This window comes from Plectrocnemia conspersa, unplaced genomic scaffold, assembly GCF_051122295.1.
Source record: "Plectrocnemia conspersa isolate PC_06_02 unplaced genomic scaffold, ASM5112229v1 ptg000011l, whole genome shotgun sequence".
Classification (NCBI taxonomy): domain Eukaryota; kingdom Metazoa; phylum Arthropoda; class Insecta; order Trichoptera; family Polycentropodidae; genus Plectrocnemia; species Plectrocnemia conspersa.
In genome coordinates, this window is record NW_028277175.1 from 17,570,863 (window position 1) to 17,589,877 (window position 19,015).

At 31.0% G+C, this 19,015-nt stretch overlaps 1 protein-coding gene across 5 annotated transcripts in view; it reads right to left on the bottom strand.

The window, feature by feature from the left end:
- Positions 1-19,015, bottom strand: part of Sema1a (semaphorin 1a) — a 525,505-nt gene that overhangs the window by 28,374 nt on the left and 478,116 nt on the right. For all 5 annotated transcript variants that reach the window (XM_088198048.1, XM_088198049.1, XM_088198050.1 and 2 more), the window contains exon 5: positions 17,909-18,005. In XM_088198048.1, coding sequence (XP_088054174.1) covers positions 17,909-18,005 — 97 coding nt within the window. The remainder of the gene's footprint in view (positions 1-17,908; positions 18,006-19,015) is intronic.

The following is a 19,015-nucleotide window of genomic DNA, read 5'->3' on the forward strand; positions in this document are numbered from 1 at the left end:
AGGATAACAAGGAGAGATTATGACCGTGATTGCGTTATGAAGAGGTTAGCTCTTTGATGTTACCGGAGTTAAACTGACGTGTGCAAAAGACACATTCTAGATCGGTAGTTTCTGAAACGTTACTATAATACATAGGCCCTAATCAAACACTAAAGATATAATTCAAAGTTGCCATTATGGGCATCCTTCCATGGAACTTTCCCGACCAAATAAGTTTAAGATAAGATAAAAATATTTTCATTCTAACACAAAGCAAAACAAAGCTCTTATTCAAGTGGAAATATATATTTATTATCTTGGGGGTGCACAGGGTTTGGTTAAACGTGTACGAATGGGGGTGTTGAATTCATACGTATAATACAATGCGCCGGGTAATGTTGTCTATTAATTCTGACAAAAATATGTGGATAAAGCAAATATCTCGGGCAATCTCGGAGGCATTGTTGTAACATATTGAGGATCGTGCGCCACGAGCAACAATTACATCATCACTTTTCCGGAGGGGTTTTCCCTCCAGCGGAAAATTTTGGGCGAACCGAAGCACTTTCTCAAAATATATATTATTAGCCATTTCGTGTTCGTTTGAGATTTGTGTCTTGCGGTGAGGAGCAAAGCAAACTTATTAATTATCGAAATTGTTATTGGCCACAATTATACGCGGCGAGTACAATTTGCGGCAATGGAGGAGAATAAGCATTATTATTGTGCGTTAAATATCTAAAATTTAGATATTATTATATTAGGTATTTGGAACATAAATTATAATGTGTTGCTAAGTAAGTTATTCCGTTGATTTTTCAATGGATATTACGCTAGTTATATAAAATGACATATTATATAAAATAGTCAAATTCGGCTTAATTAGTTACTTTAGGCTATTTAATGATATTTTATATGTATATAAATTTAATGAGCATTTGCTGATAATTATTTCGATAAAACGATGGTACAAAGCTAGTTATGTTACACAAGCAATATTATTTATAACTTTTGCTATCTTGACAGATTTTATTTTGACTTATATTTAAATATAAATTATATTATTTAGTATTTGTGGTAAGTAATTTATTATAAAGTGTGCATATAAAATGATAACTATACACGCTAGCAAAAACTAATTATAAAAGCATTATAACTCAATAAATCACTATTAAGTAAAAGTTTGTATGTTTTAAAAATTATTTTTATACAAAATAAAAAGTTAATTAAAAATTCATAATTAAAATCAAGACTCTAGTAAATCTATATATAGTGTAATTTTGATTATCCGAGTGCGAATTATCGACGTTTGTACAGTTCTCTGTACAAACTTCCTCCACAAATCATCAACTAACGAAATCGAAAACATCAAAGGTAGCCATTTTTAACTTTCAGAAGAGTTAACGTTCTTAACTGCTTAGTTTTAAAGATTAAAAATTAAATTTTAAGTATCGTATAGAACAACCAAGCCCCCCCTATACGTTCTGTATGAAAAAAATATATAATTTTTTTTTACAAAATGGCGGCCAACGTAAAAATTGAAAGTGTCATAACTTTGCAAAATGAAATCCTGCTGAAAAATGTCGTATGCAAAAAGTGTTTGAAAGCTTAATTTGCATTTAAAAACAATTTTAATTATTTTTTTTTAATAAAAAACGAGTCTTACGGTAAATTGACCGGGCCCCCGAACGAGCTTTATGCGACTTGGCATATAGTTAACGCTCGTATTTGGTTCCTTTTAAAGATATAGACTTGAATTTTTGATTCGAAATAGAGCATTTGAATATACTCACGATACCGTTTAAAAAAATTAAAAATTAAAATTTTTTTTTTCCGAGCACGTTTAGTGTTATGAGTCGATCGACCCACCATACATACGCTCATAAGACTTGCAATATAGTTAAGGTCAGTGTGAGCTTATTTACATTGACAGTATAGAATTCTTAAGCACCCTGTATATGCTTGTCAACAAAATCCAATGTGTCAATTTTTTGCAAAATGGCGACAAGTATAAAAACTTAAGCACTCGTAACTCAGTAGGTTTAAATTTTAACGAAAAGATTGCTATATATGAAACGTTTAGAATCCTAAACTACAACCAAATAAAATATAAAAAAAATAGTTTTTTGCTTCAAAACAAGCGATGTATCAGTTCGATCGGACCCCCATTCGAGCCATTTTGAGACTTTCAGAAGAGTTAACGCTCTTAACTGCTTGGTTTTAAAGATTAAAAATTAAATTTTTAGTATCGTATAGAACAACTTATACTACCCACGACCAGAACTTGTTTGTTTAATATATTTTTGTAGATGTTCATTAATATACGACTTGAAAAATTTAGAATTTTTACTTCCAACTTATGCATATTTTCCCAAAATATGTAAATTTTATGTACATATATTTTCTATGTATATAAATTTATATTTACTATATATGTGTAATATCTATCACAATATAACAAAAAAAAATATTAATTTTTGAAATGTTTTTAATTGCAATTTTTAAATGATAAATCATACGTGTAAAATTGTTATCGACCTCTGCTAAACTCTCAAAAGTATGCCGATAAGCTGCAGTTTCCCGATAATAACCGTCATTGCAGCGCAGGTAAAAACAAAAACAACACACAATCGTATTTTCGTGCATGCGACTTTACGACTATATTCTTGTGACTCGGCTCTAGCACGCGCGAATGTATCTGTGTAAAATTATAAGATGTGACGTTCACTGCTATACATGGAAAAGAACAGTTATGGTAAAAAGTAAGGCCAGTTACACTTGTTCGATCGTGGGGAAAGATTCTTTTTAACGTGGAAATATATGTATTTTGATTCTGAAGGGACTGAGACAATCAGATTATTGGAAAATTTAAAACGATTTGAAAATCTCGATTGGGAAATTTTTTTATTTATTTTTCAACATATTCACATTTTACAAAGAAGTATGAATATTTATCATTAAGTTCATCAAACATATACTAATTATTAAATAAAAAGTAATATTTTGTAAGTAGCGTGCTGTTACTATGCTACCAGTGATGTTTGTGAAACTAGTTTCAGACACATTCTCTGAGTGTGTTTCAAATTAATAAACACACCAAAAAGGATTAGGTGCGCTTTGTTGTGCAGTGTTTAACCCTAGCAAAAGGTTTCCGAACATACACACGTTTCCCCGGTGTGACACTTGCAATAATTGGCACATTCAAAGGGACAGGAACTCAGGTCTGAGCAACCCGTGTTCTTTGTAACTATTGTCTCGTCGTCAACCTACATAGCATGTAGCACAACATAATGCAAACACACAAACCCTGACGCGTGCTTCTTTAAGAGGGCGAGTGTTATGCGGGTGCACACAAATTAATTCATACCTTTATAATCGAGGGCCTGCGAAACTCTCCCACTCACTTGGCAAATTAATAACGGGGGTTTCGTCGACTTCAGCAATATTTCGGGACCCTTACAATGGCGAAACCCACATGCAAACCTTATTGTTTACACATTCACACCGCCCACACATGTTTAATTTATATCAAATGTCCATTACGTATGCGCAAACTTTGCCCGTTGCGAAACTTTTCGACCGAATGTCCGAACGTAACGGGACGACAAATGCGAATCGAAATTCACACTAATCCGGATTAGTAGGAAGTAAATTCAGTTTGTTCGCCGTACGCTGAAAGAGCGAGAGAGACTGATGAAAAATAAAGAAAGCTCTAATGCAGCGCTCTGTCGCTCTGAAAAGTTTGTAGAGTACTTATAAAAACAGGATCGTATACTGTAAAACAATTTATAATATAAACTTTTAAATATAAATACACTTAAAGATTAATTATATAGTAATTAGTATTAAATATTCTTGGTTTTAAGCTAAGCGTTTAAAATGCGAGCTTTCATTACCAGTATCTAAGTATTCAAGCTTATTATTCAATACTGAAATAACTGTAAAAGTTAAATTAATAAATTAAAAATATATTTATATAATAGACAGTTGTTTTTGAATGCTATACATTGAGGCATATACTGAAACTAAGGTTTATTGAAAGTAATATTCACATATATATTTGTTGAATTAAAATATACATTATTGTGCTGTCATCCGAACGCGTAACTGATCCTTTAATATTTTCGCGCCAGCTTAGCGTTTTCGCACTAAAGGGTTTTCGTCTCGGACACCGTTTTAATTAGAACGAATATTTTCGTATTAGAACGATCCCTTTCGGCGTGTGTAAGTGCAAATGAAATAAACAATGCGAGAAAAGGGTCGGAGTGACGCCATTGTGGGTCGTTGATGTGATGTCAAAAGCAGCTGATGCAATGCAATGTCGTCTCCACTGCTAGAAAATAATTCCTAACGAATGAATTATTTCTAGATTGCTTAATTGAAAATATCAGCCGCAGAAAGGATGCAAAGGAACAGACAAATACAGTGTGGAAATTAGCATTTTCTTACTAGACGTTGCTTTTCAGAGTATACATAACAAAAATGTTGAAGGAAATAATAAATTGCGGAAGAAAGCCGTTAAGAGTCTTGAAAAGGGATGTTTAAGGAAACGAAGCGAAGTCCTTTAGAGAGTGTCGGGGTTAACGCATGAACGAAGGCGAATCAGAGTACAACAATATACGAGTAAATTTAATTTTGTTTTATTTCTGATTTTTTGTGGGCTAAAATATTACTATAAATAAATCCAATAATAGTGTCAAATTAAAATGTAACAAAGACCTGTCGTTTAAACTTCTCTCCTGCTATTTTATTTATTATTATTATTTTGAAGCATCGCTTTGTTCTCTAAACAATACTCAAATGCAAAAGCAATTACAATTGATAAATTTTTCACGATAAAAAAAATCAAACATTTCGTGCGTCACGCACAGGAAAAGGCACGCAAAAATTAAATATACACAGAACAAGAGGCGAACGAGATTAAAAATTAATTCATCACAGAGCGGATTATCGACTGGGTACGAAATTAATTACATTTTCGTCGGATCAGACGCTAATGCAGATTTATGTATAGTCAAGAGAGAGCGAGGATGTAAAAAATTACGAAAAGTATTGTGAAATAAAGTACCACATGTACTTTTAATTTTTGAAATCACTGAAACGAGATAATAATAATTTGACATTTATTTTTTATTTTTTCGATTAAATTAAGACCATCGTGACCTAACAGGTTACCCCAATGATGGTCGAAAAGTTAAGCCACAGAAATTAAATAATTCGATTTTATGTAAATTGAAATCAAAGCTATAACGTTATACTTAACGTAATATTTTGTTTAGAAATCAATATAAAAGAGTTAATTGCTGTAATTTTGCTTTTGTGTATAGTGTAACTTTTCTCTGGATTTAACTAAATTGCAATATATTCTCCTCAAGAGCGTAGCTAGGGTCTGTGCCACCCGGGGCGATCCTTATCTTTACAAAATCTGTAACTTTTGGATGTCTTATTTCTAAAATTCCAGGGGAAATTTTTTAATGCAATAAAACATCGTATAAAATCCGAAGATCTGTTTTTTAATTATTTATGGACATATATAATAGATAGAATATATAATTAACATATAAAAATATAGAGCTTCAGCGGATTTAATGCGCCATAGAAGTCTAAACGCGCGCGCTATTAGGATCAATATTCTGATAGCCGTGATTTATATACGTTAAGGGGTAGTCAGTTGGGTGGTCAGAGGGTGGTTCGAGATGCGGATGCAGGCGCAAATGTGCTCGCTGGACGGCGAAGACGATTCCGGTAAAATATGTAACGGAAAAACAAGGCACCGTATCCGGAACGCGACTTGCACCGCCCCGGCGCGAGTAAGGGGTCCGCCCTCAGAAAGATTTTGCCCAGGGGGTGGCAGAAAGCGAAACCGCCTCCATCAGAATGAATGCGGATCTGTTCCGTATTACGAACGCTCACAATGCGTATTACGGCGGTCGGACGTGGAATACGTAAAATAAATTCAAAAGCAATCTTGGATTGGTACAAGTTTCGTTGATGCCGCGTAAAAAAATGTATAATAAGAATACAAACGCGGGGTCTTGTCGTGTTTTCAATTTTAACTGCTGTACGCTTGTGCTGTTTATATATTTAACATTATGAGAATGTTTACTTTTAGAATATATTGCTTCAAAGATATATATATTTCAAGAATAAAGGCGTAAATATCATTAGGGACAAATATCAAGGGTAGTAGTACAAGTAATCATTTGTAAATATAACTCTAAATTAAAAATTATTACAATGGTTAGCAGATGTATAATATGTTTAATTCGAGTATTATTTTTAGTAAAAATGTGAGTTGAAAACAGGTCATTTAGTCTTAAATGTTCGCGTGACTTTTTGGCTTTTCAGTATGATCTTTGTAAATTTAAAAATAAAAACAACAAAATATAGAATTGTGAAATTGTATTTGTATTTAAAAATGCCTTACAGATATTAAAATAAGACCGTACATATATACAAAAGTATACAAGTACTTTGTATATAAACAAGCTACTTTTAAAATTACAGGTTTCCTATGTTGACAGAACTGTAAATCAGACAGCTGTCAATAATCACGCGTGCTTAAAGTGTCAAATGTTAGTTTGCAACAACATACTTATGAAATGAATCACTTAAGTGTATTGAAATTTAAGAGAAGATTATGGTCAATTTCATCGTCCTATTGACCAAACAATTCGCAGCGTAGTGAAAAAATTTGAGGAGACTGGAATTGTTGAAGGTAGAGTAAGACCTGTGCATCATTATGGCGTCCGTTTAGCCAAGAATATTGCTGCCGTGAGAGAAAGTGTGGCGGAAGACCCAGAATTGTCGATTCGTCGGCGTTCGCATCTTTTGGGCTTTTCTAATGGCTTCCTTCAGCGTATTTTTATCTGGATTTGCAACTACACCCGTATAAAATTCAGATAACACAATAACTGATGTTCAGAGATCATGGACAGCGAAGAATTTAAGAATATTGTCTGTTAGAGCAGTAAGAAGAAGCACATTTTCACTTCTTTGAGTATGTTAATAAGCAAAATTGCTACATGGGCCGAAAAAATTTCATGTGATTCACGAGAATATTACACATTATATGCCCATAAAGTGACTCTTTGGTGCACATTGTGGTCAGACAGCTTCATTGAGCCTTTTTTTTTTGAAAACGACGAAGGTCAGACTGTAGCAGTCAACGGTGAGCGTTATAGACGCATGAAGACTAATAATTTTTGGCATGAAATCGAAAATATTGATGTGGAAGACATGTTTCCAAGTCGCATTATTTCACGTTTTGGTGACGTCAACTGGCAGCCAAGATCATGCGATTTAATGGCGTTGGATTTTTTGTGGGGTTTTTACGCTAAAAGTCGTGTATACGCCGATAATTTCAAATAGCTTGAACACCTAAAAACCAACATCCACTTGAAAAGCAAGAAAAAGTCATCGAAAATTACATCGAAAGGATCGGTTGCTACATAAGATCAAGAGGCGGCCATTTAATTGATATAATTTTTCATAATTATTGAAATACATCAAATATTCGATTTGTAAAAAATCAGAGGAAATCATTTGATAAATATTAGAAAATAATATTTTTTTTAAAAAAAAATTTGGATAATTCTTTAGATACTGAAGTGTTTTTTTTATCACTATTCTCGAAATATAACGTGTAGTATTGTTTATTTTATTTCTATTTTTAATTGTAAAATTGTTTAACATTATGTAAGAAGTTATTAAAGCGTAGAATAAATGGGAATAACATTTTTTAGAATATAAATGTGCCTTTCGAAAGTTATAGGCATAATTCAAGTTATATACAAATACAATTATGGCTTAATATTTTAACTTTATAATCATATTTTTATAAACGTAGTTAAATAGCTAAATTATCGTAACATAGGTAAATAATATTATATAATAAATTATTTACACTTTTCTTATTCAAAAATGCGAATCTTATCATAAAGTATTATAATGCTAGAAAGTATATATTTTAACGTATTAATACTTGCATTATTATTTTTTAGTTGACTGCCAAATGTTCGAGGAAGTCGAAAATAAATATTTGCTAATCGTTATTCATCTAGTCGGTCATAAAACTTATATTGTCAAACAATGATTTCGAAGTGTTAATCGGAAATCTGTTTTTATCTATCTGATCTGTATGCATTGTGAATTTAATGGATTAAAACCACTTCAAAGCTGCTCAACTATTCAAAACTAGTCGTATAAATCCACAGTGAACTTCATAAGAATATGCAAAATGCATTTTATACGAATACCCGAGAAAACTCTCTAAATATTTAATATTGTTTTGTATACATATTTATGTTTATATTTAAAATCATATGTACATATTGAAGTTTACATAGAAAAGTGTTAGTATATTGGGATAATAGTAAAAAGAAATAACATTAAAAATATCACTTTGAAAGCCTTATCTTAGATATGCTTAACATAATATCCATTCGCAAATATCTTACGATTTTCATTTATCGTATAAATTTAGTATTAAAGATGTTTTTATTATGAAGGTGATGAAATTCGATTATGTTATACACTTTTTCAGGCAATCGATTTTATAAAAAAAAATAAGAACTCTCCCCGGACGAAATCGATACTAACAGAAGCACTCCACGCCGCCAAAATGTACATTTGAAATAAGGAGCCACGATATATAAGATGTCTTTTATTGAGGCCATAAGTATCGAAAAAGAGGTCGGAAGCGGTCAAATCCAATTTTCGCAAAGATCGTGTCAATTATAACGACACGGCGTGAGGGAGCATTGAATTTTTATTGAACCTAGTAACGCTCGGCTACGATCCCATTTAGGCGCCGTTCTTTTTTTATGCTAAGGAACGCCAGAGAGAAGTAGGATGAGGGAGAAGGAAGAAAAAGAATTGGCAAATCGACCGCGGCTTTTCTTAACGTTGCCAATAATGCGTCGAAGGGCGGATAGGGATGGGCGATCAAAAGGCGTTAAGCGCCGCTGGAGAAGTCAAACAAAACGACTTAAACAATACTCCATGGGTCAGAGGAGAAGCCCTGCTTAATGCTGTCATTATTTCATTGTATAAGGACGAAAGCTTTCCGTGAAATATCCACAGTTAAATCGCTGGATGCAGAAAGGAAACATGTTCATTCGTGATGATAATAATAAAGTATCCTATCTTTTTTGCGGACAGATTTGGGATAAGCGCGGAATGAAACTATTTGATGTTTGACTGTGCAAAGCTTTAATGTGTTTTGAATCATTTCCCACACCCATCGAAGCTTAACTTAATACAATTCCCTTCACCCTAAACCAAAAATTCTCAAAACACTTTTAGAAATATAATTCAGTGCTTGAAAAACGTGTGTCTAAAAGAGCCAGTTACGTTACAATAAAGAAATGTATTCACAGACTCAACAAATGTATTGAGATATATGTTGGAAAATAAATAAAATATGTTGTTTTTTTTACCTCGTATAAAACAATCGTACCTAAATTAATTCCTTTTCATTCCACCAACTTTTAAAACCAACTTTACATGGCGTGAAAGACTCACCGCAAAAACAGCACTTGTGAACGTGGTCTGCATGTATGTTTATATGTTGTTTTTTATTTTATTTAGTTTGCACGCCTACGAACAGAGTGTTCGATCATTAAATTTAATTACGCGCATGAAAAGGTTGCTGATCGCCGATCGCTAGGAGAGCTTTCATTGCACTTCATGTTACTCGTTAGTTCGGTAAATCAACGCTGGCCGTGCACTTGAATAAGACAATTTAAACAAGTGCAATAAATTCTATTAGCACTAGTTAGTTTTCCATTGAAGTGTACGTTGCGTGACTGAAAATGGGCAAAAGTGTAAAAAATTCGCATGGAAATAAATATACACGATATACATAAAAATATTGTATATCAATATTTTTTTTTATATATCACATACGTGTATATTGTATTCGTTGGAAAAGTGATAACAGAAGATTCGGTAAAATTATATAAAATAATACGGCTGTCTGCAGACCTGCCGAGAAGGGGGGGGGGGAGACGGGACAAATTTCTGGGGCCTGTTCTCCTTGAAGGAGAAAAAATCATATCAAGAATATATTTATAAAAAAAACTAAAAACTGACATCAAATAACAAATCCGACCTAAGCTAGTTGTTTGCGATGTATGTATTTAAGGTATAAGATTCCGTTGTCTTTTTTATTTATTATTTATTTATTTTATTAATTTATTTAGCTTAATAGCTAATCTTTACATCTAACAAATTTAGTAAACACATATAAAAATATATAAAAATACACAACAGAAATAAAAAATAAAAATATACAATAATTAAGTCTTAATATTATAATTTATTTCTATATGTATGAAGGTGTTTTTTTATTCCATTTATGAAACCCGTTATATTTTTGCTGTTTCGGATTTCTCTTGGAAGACTATTATATAAATCAAAACCTCCGTACATAATTCCCCTAGCCGTACTCGTTTTCTCATTCTTAATTATCTTTAAATTTTCTCTATTTCTAGTATTATATTTATGTACATCTTTATTTCTTATTAAATACTTATTAAAATATTCTGGTAACATATTATTTTCTAACTTATATATAAATACTAAAACATTCATACTCAATATTTCTTGAACATTCAACCATTCTAATCTATCAGTTATACTTTTACAATTAGTTAATCTATTTTTATTTAAGATTACTCTCATTGCCTTATTTTGTAATTTTTGCAACATTTGTTTATCTAATTTATTTAACATATTTAACAGTGTTGCACAATAATTAAAATGGGGCAATATTATACTATTGTAAATTATTTTTTTTGTATTTATACTTAATATATTTCTTAATCTAGATAATAAACCTATTTTTCTACTATTTTTTTTTAATATGTAATTACAATGATCTTTAAAATTTAATTTTGTATCAACAATTACTCCTAAATATTTTATATTATCCACTATTTCTATACTAGAGTTATTTATTACTATTTTGGTACTATTATCTAACACATTTTTATAATTAATAAACATACATTTAGTTTTATTCTCATTTAATTTAAGTACATTATTCTTTAACCATATTTCTAATATACTTAATTCATTATTTAAATTATTTACAATTTCTTTAATGTTATCACCTATGCAATACATTAATGTGTCATCCGCAAATAGATGAATTTTACATTTTTTCACGTTATTAACTATATCATTAATATACAAAACAAATAACAATGGTCCCAATTTAGACCCTTGTGGTACTCCATAAGACACTAATTTTTCTTCAGAATATACATTATTTATTTTAACTTTTTTTTTTTTTTTTTATATAAGTAATTATTAAACCATCTTAAAACTATATCACTTATACCTATACTCTCCAATTTCTTCAACATTATTTTTCTGTCTATTGTTTCGAAGGCTCTCTTGAAATCCAAGAAAACTGCTCCAATGATTTTGTTTGTATCCTTAGCCAACAGCCAATAATTTATCACTACTTGTAATGCAGTTGTATTTCAGTTTTATATACTAAAAAACACAAAAGGAATGGAACATTGCCTTCAAAAGCACTAACTTTCTAGATAGTACTTTCACAATAAGCATTAATAATCAAAGGAACAGAGTGTATTTTTTTGATACGGCTCCGTTTGTGTTAAATGTTTTTTGCAAATTATTATTGATTTTATTGCTTTATGAATATTATAAAATATTACACTTAGTTGGGAGGAAATATCCAACAAATGTAAATGAGCAACAGTAAATTCAGGTATTTGATCTGAATTTTCAGATCGACGAAAAAGGAAGAAGCCAAGACATAACAAAGAATTATATAAATTTAATGTTTTTATAGATTGTATTATTAGTAATTTGCCAACTAAATTTAATGCAGTAAAATAAATAAATAATGCATTCAGTTTCATGTGGTTATTTCGTGACTTGAATGATGATGAGATCCGGGAAAAGGCAAAAAATAAAATTAATATGTGATGCAAATATTGAAATAAAAAATATTTTACCCATACATTTGCTAAGTAAAATAAAACAACTCTTAATATTGTTATTGGTTTAAGATTATTTTGTACAATACCATTAACTATTAGGGAGGAGCAGGTCAAAATCTTCCCTCCCTTGAATTTTGCCAGAAAAATTCATGTCATTCAATGAAATCTGCATATGTTCATTCGCCTGTCCATTATTGATTGAGCTCCGATAATTTGCATATAACAATAATACAATACAATTATATATATGAATGGACCGTTGAACATTCAACTAATTATTCATTACAGTTTTAGGACATCCTAGTTTTGTCTCATCTACCCAGTCTGAAAATCCTTTGACTCATATTTATAGTGTTTGAAGTGTACATATCACACAGTATATTCACAGCTGTTGTTGATGAGACTCCCATGTCTAACATGAAAATTCAGCACTTCTTGGTTGAGTGATTAACGATGTTATCAAATTGACGGTGTACTCAAGTGCTACCAAGGAAATAAATTGTTTCCGTCAGAATAACGCAGAATTATGTCATTAATTTTAATCAAAGCATTAACTGTTATTTTTTAAGTGTGTGTATGTGTGTGGAAGTGGATTTATTTGGCCATAAGCTAGGCGAAATTCTGGCAATATGGACGTGGTGGTGACAAGAGCAACACCATTCTTTGATTGACCCCGGTGGAAAGACGACGACCGGTGGCACCTCGTCCGCCGATCTCAGCAATAACATTCAATAACTATGTAACTATTATAACTATGGTTCAATAAATGTCTAATTGTCACTCGTTATTATTCGTTCGCCAAATTAAGTTCTAAAATGTAACAAGCTTTAATTTCCACTAAAAAAGTCAGAGAGAGAGGGAGCAAGGTCTGGAAAATATAGCGGGTGCTTGTTAACATTTCAATACGGTAATTTAAATTTTAGTTGAAATAACGTCACCATATAATAATCGGAAGGTGTTTAATTTTGTAAATTGTCGAAAATAATGGTAAGTTGTAAATGTATAGTTAGATATACAAAGCTAATAAAATATGAATATGAAATTGTATATATAATACTTTATACCCAAATGCATGTAATACATTTTTTAGGGATGTTTTAGCTTTAAAAGCGCATCAGACAATGTTTCTTTAAACATCTTGTTGAATATACATATATGTATATTTTTTAAAATATCTATTATATATCATAAATAGTTTTTTTGATAACTTAATAAAAATACGTTAAAACGTAGTATTAAACTGATATAAAGTTTTATATTACTAATAAATTATTTATATGAAAGTATATAATATGATATTAAATAAATATGCCTTAAAAAAACATTGTTTGTAAATATAAGTAAACACGTACAACAGAATCTAAATGGACATTATTTTAAAATGAAAGAAAGTAAACACCGACAAGAAAAACTTTAATTTCCCGGCATTCAAGCAAATCTGATTTAAATTGGAAGAAATTTCATTCTCATTCTGTTTCTATTTCCCCTTTTCATCTACGTGGCAGTGAAATGCTGCAGCGACGCGACTATTTTATTTTTGTAAAACTTTTGCTCACAATACACTACGTAGAAAGTATCATAATATAAAATAAATTCATTATATATCTTGTTTATACTCAGGAAAATCAAGAGATAGATGTGTGTAAATAAAAAAAATAGAAAAAAAATAACACACGCATTTCGCAAACATTCTACGAGGGCAGACAAGTACAGATCGACTACGTGATCGTAAATAGCTAAGGTATGTATGTACGTTTAATACAAGAAGTAAGCAGAGAATGAATCGTACGTAAGGATGCTCGTGTATCATGAATCGAATGAAATATTATATCGGCGAAAATCTTTTATATTGAAATGTGTTCGGTGGTGGAAAAAAATATATGAATAATGACTGCGTAAGATACATACGTATTTTTTTGACGCGGCACAAAAATATTTTGCGAAAGTTTCCGACGAAAACAGTATCGATTGGACACGCTGTTTCAATGTCAAATTTTGCCGTAAAAATATATTTTCATAAGGTGTTCGTATTCGTATAAAGATAATATTTCTATAAATTATGTATACCTTCAAACAAACATAGCATTAAATAAGATTGTTAATAGCCTGGGAATTGAATAGTTTATTTCCTGTGAAAAACAAACCAATACATCTGAGGAAAATTTAAATTTAATTTCCGTGAATCTTTTTCACATCTCCGTCTTTCTCATTATATTTTATTAAAATATGTTATTGAAATGGAAATAATTTCATATTTATTTTACAGTTAATTTTAGTCCTCATTTTTCTACTAATAATTTTTTTAGAATATTTTCATATTTTTATCTTAATTTTTACTTTATAAATTGTGGCTATTTTTAATTATATTTAAGGGCGAGTTAACGTTTAGTTTTTTAAGTTATATTCTTCTAGTATTTACAGTAAAATAAAATACTCAATAGAAAAATCAACGAATCAACGTTAGGCAAACAAAGAAAATTATTACCAATGTAATTTTAGATTGAAAATATTCTGCAAATTGCATAACTTATAAATGATTTTTTGAAATTGCTTTTATTTTATTATATATCAATTTATTTACTTATTTTATATACTAAATGTAGATATATTTTATCGCAATATAAGCCTATTCAGGTTAATCGACCGAGCACGTCGTAAAAAATTGCATTTTAAAATAAAGTAGGTCGGAAAGTCACGACGAAGATTAATGAACCATCGAAGCCATCATTGTGATGTGTGTATTTTTTATATCGCAACAACATCCTATAATATAAAATGTATGGATACACAGTATATATTATATAAAATGACATGCGCCTCTATAAAAAAAAGCAACACAATTAATTTTCATTACGTACGCTGACGTGTTCGAATCTGCCGCGAAAGCTCGCACAACAAATAGGAGCGATTTGAAACCGGAATGGATGGCGTATAAAGAAGAAGAAGAACACAGTCTGGCAAATAAATACAAAGGAGATGTTGAAGATAACGAGTGTCAGGCTATGGTAGTATCGTTCTGTTCGGTTTTCGGGGGATATTGCACCCCTAGGCCCAGAGTTATGGCCGACATAAAAGGGCGGAGCACCATAGTCGGAATGAAATATTACAAGAACTTAGTGAATGAGACTACACTTTGTGGTGTATTTTATGATATTAGTTATCGGGGGGAATGGCACAAAAAATAAAATAAAACTGCAAAGAACCCGCAATGGGCGGGTGAACATTCGAATTTTCGATTGAGATATCTGTAGTTAAATTTTACTACCTATTTATGTCTTATTTTGAAACATTAGTATATTTTATTTATGTGAGAGAGCTGTAATTTATAGGGTAATAGTTCATATGACTTTCAGTTACGATAAAAAAACACATTCATTATTTTTCATACTATTAAATAACATATAAGCAATATTTTTTATTAAATAAGCATTTTAATTAAAAATTTAATTAAACGAAAATATTAATGGTGAAAATAGTTTAAAGATTTTATTATGAGAGAAATTTAGAAAATGAAGATTTTATATTATTTTAAGATTAAATTAAAATACGAATAAATCACCATGTACCACAATGAATGTGGACAGATTTTCCGAAAGCGTAATACGTTGGTAATTGTTTAATAAAGAGAAACTCATGACATTTGTTCATCTAGCTCATATGATAGATTTCCATGCCTTTCTTTTTGCTATATCTGCAGAAGTGAAGATGTTATTATTGAACACTAAACATTCCCAAAGGAAAATAGCAGTCATTGCAGGCATTTTGAAGTCTGTGGTTAACAGGATTAAGAAAAATATCAACCAAAACCTGTCCTTAGAAATGGGTCACGTTAGAAATGTAGCAGAAGACACTTCGTATTGACTGCAAAATCAGAGATGTCTGTCTCTAAAATTGCAAAAAGAGTGAGTCGACGCCCAGAGAAGAAATTCTACTTGGACTGCCTCGTGAAGATGGTCAAACACCCTGTCAGTATCATGGTATGTTCAGACATATCCTTTAATGGAATAAGGTGCAAGGGACTATAAGGCAGGACAAGTACAGACAAGTACTGGAAAATCAGAGAATAGTTTCCTGGTGGTCAGGAGTATATGTTCATGCACGACTCTGCATCCTGCCATAAAGCCAGGAGTGTCACTGCATTCCTGGTTGAAAAAAACGGACAGTTTTTGTCATGGTCAGGGAATTCTCCTGACATGAAAGCCTGTGAAAGCTCACGAATAAACAAGCAGCAGTTCATCGAAACCCTCATCCAGATGTGGCATCACACTCCTGAGCTAAGGCAAAATGCAAAAATGTTCATTGAGAGTATGCCATAACATATATAAGCTGTAATTGCGGCAAAAGGCGATATTACAAATTTTTCATTTTTTATGCGATAGTGTTTAAATATAAATAAATAAAAAAATAAATGCAGATGAATAACGAATATGCTGTTAAAATGTTCCCAATTAAATGTTCTTAGCAATAAATAATAATAACTGTGCCTTAAATCATAGATATTTTTTTTTTATGAATATAGTAAAAGCGATTTTTTTTTATAAGTTTTCCTATTAATATGGCAACTCACTATATGTCGTATTTATGAAGTTGACATCTATTGACACGTGTTTTCAAACTGAGTAAAACAGTCATTATTATGTGTAATTTTGGATCTTGAAGGAACAAATTATCAGGATTATAAAATAATTAAAAATTCCCGTGAAGCACAGTCAAAGATGACAGTTAGGTGAAACGACAATAAGTTTCTACAGTATTTTTGTTGCACAAAATTTATGCAGAAAGGCAATGCAATATGTCATATGTACGTATTATAAAGGTGAACATAATACATCTAAAAACTTTATTTTAATATTAAGCTATTGGGTTATCAGTAATTTGTTATGCAAACTCTCATAACAAATTATTTGATCCTTAACACACTTTTCCACGGTGAAATATTAAGTTAAATATAATTAATATTCATATAATCTAGGAATAATAAATTGTAAAAAAATAACTTAAACCAGTGTATACTTTTATATACAAAACTAAATCAAAAGTTATTCACAAAAATATTTATGAAAAAATCTTTTTGTTCAGTATAATTAAAATAAGATGATACGTATAATAATTTAGTCCAAATAGATTACCTCCATTCTGGGTTATTAATAAGCTAAATGTCTGAATTTATCTTTGTGTGTTTGTACAATATATGTGTATGAATATTTTAATTTGTGTGTGTGGCGTCGGAAAATCCTACGGAAAAAATGGTGTTTCGGAGTAAGAAAGTAATTGGTAAGCTGGAGGCGTAGAATCGAACCAAGATAAAATTCTCCCCCGCCGTACATCCCCCACCCGCCGAGCCCCGCAGCCTCTTGATTAAGATATACAGAGAAGATAGTAGTAAAGATCAGGAAATCAGAAAAAAGGCTCTGGCCGCCGTTAAGGTGACGTTAATGGACATGATCTGGCGTTGGATAAAGATTTTTATTAGACCGACAAACACAATTTCACATAAACCAAAGATAGACATCTATATTAATAACGCAATCCGAGATCCCCCGGTCTAGTAACGTAATTTAGATTGAGGGCCTTCGATAAAGTGGCATTATGCGATATAAACGGATGAATATGGGCCTATCTGTGAAGCAACATGAAAAAGTAAACAAAGCACGAAATGCTCATTTCGCTCTCGCGGCGACGCAAAGTGCTCTCGGAATTTTTCCCGAGCAATGTAAGAAAATTGTTTTTCAATTTTACCACTAGGATGACTCCGATGAAACGAACAATTTCCTGAATTTTCGGACAAAGCGTCTTTTTTCATCTTGAAGAGCAGACCAAAGGGATTCTGACGAGATACACAAAGAAAAACGACCGCAAAGAGCGGAACGTCCGAGACAATATATAAAAAAATAACGTATACGTATACACAATATAAGGAAAAGATTAAAATGGAACGTAAAAAATCTTACCTTCCGCCCACTAATAATGTATTTCCGTCGATCACTATCTGTCGAAAGTGATCGACGTGAGAGTCGTTTCCAACGAATTTCAGTACGGTGTCCGCTCCTGGAACAAAAATAAATAGTTTTATTAAACACAATATGGTTAAAACAGGGTTTCTCAAACAAATCAATTAAGCTTTATTAACAATCACATTACATATCCAGAATGTACATACATATGTGAAGACTTATGCTATATTTCTAATAAAGACATGAATACATTTTATAAAAAATAATTGTTCGAGTATACCACAGGGGACTAGTGACAAAAAGAAAAACAGATATACGACATACAAAAATAAATAAGATGTTTAATTATTATACTATTAAATTTAATTCGCCAAATTAATAGTTGCATTCCGAGCAGGTAGTAAGAAAAGGCACAAGGTTCTTTCGATTAAAATTCTGAAAGCATTGTTTGGTAATATAAGTTTTATGACCACATACTATGTAGTAATTTAACTAATACAAGTAATAATAATAACGTACTGAAAAAAGGAAGGTGTTTAAATACTCTAAGCAATAAAAATATTTAAAGTATAGTGTTCAGCAATAATTATAATTTAAGTATTTATCTAAACAGTATGCAAACTAGTTTATATCTACACATTGGGTTAAATAAAATTTCAAGTCGTTCGGTAGTTTTTTTTTTAATTGAGCATAACGTGTTAAATAAAATAAGAAATAATCTATTTTTTTTTCAAATAGGGTAATTTGGTATAAATATATTTAATTAATTTTATTTATGTTTAATGACTATATAAATTACAATTAAAAAACATAAACACAAGCTGGTCAACTAAAATAAAAAAAGCTTAATAAAACGATAATTCTAATATTTTTTTAAAACAAAGAATTGAAAAACTTTGAATTGAAAGAAGGAAGAAAACATTTTCATCTAAAGCGAGTCGTTTTTAAATATTATTTACGGGGGGCATTTCACGATGCTCCTTGTTATTTTGGCGCTTGGATAACAACACAGCTATCGATCAACCCTGGAATATATGACGCCAAGAAAATTTATTTTTCACAACAAGGTGAAGAGGAGAATTGGAGAAATGTATATGAGAATAG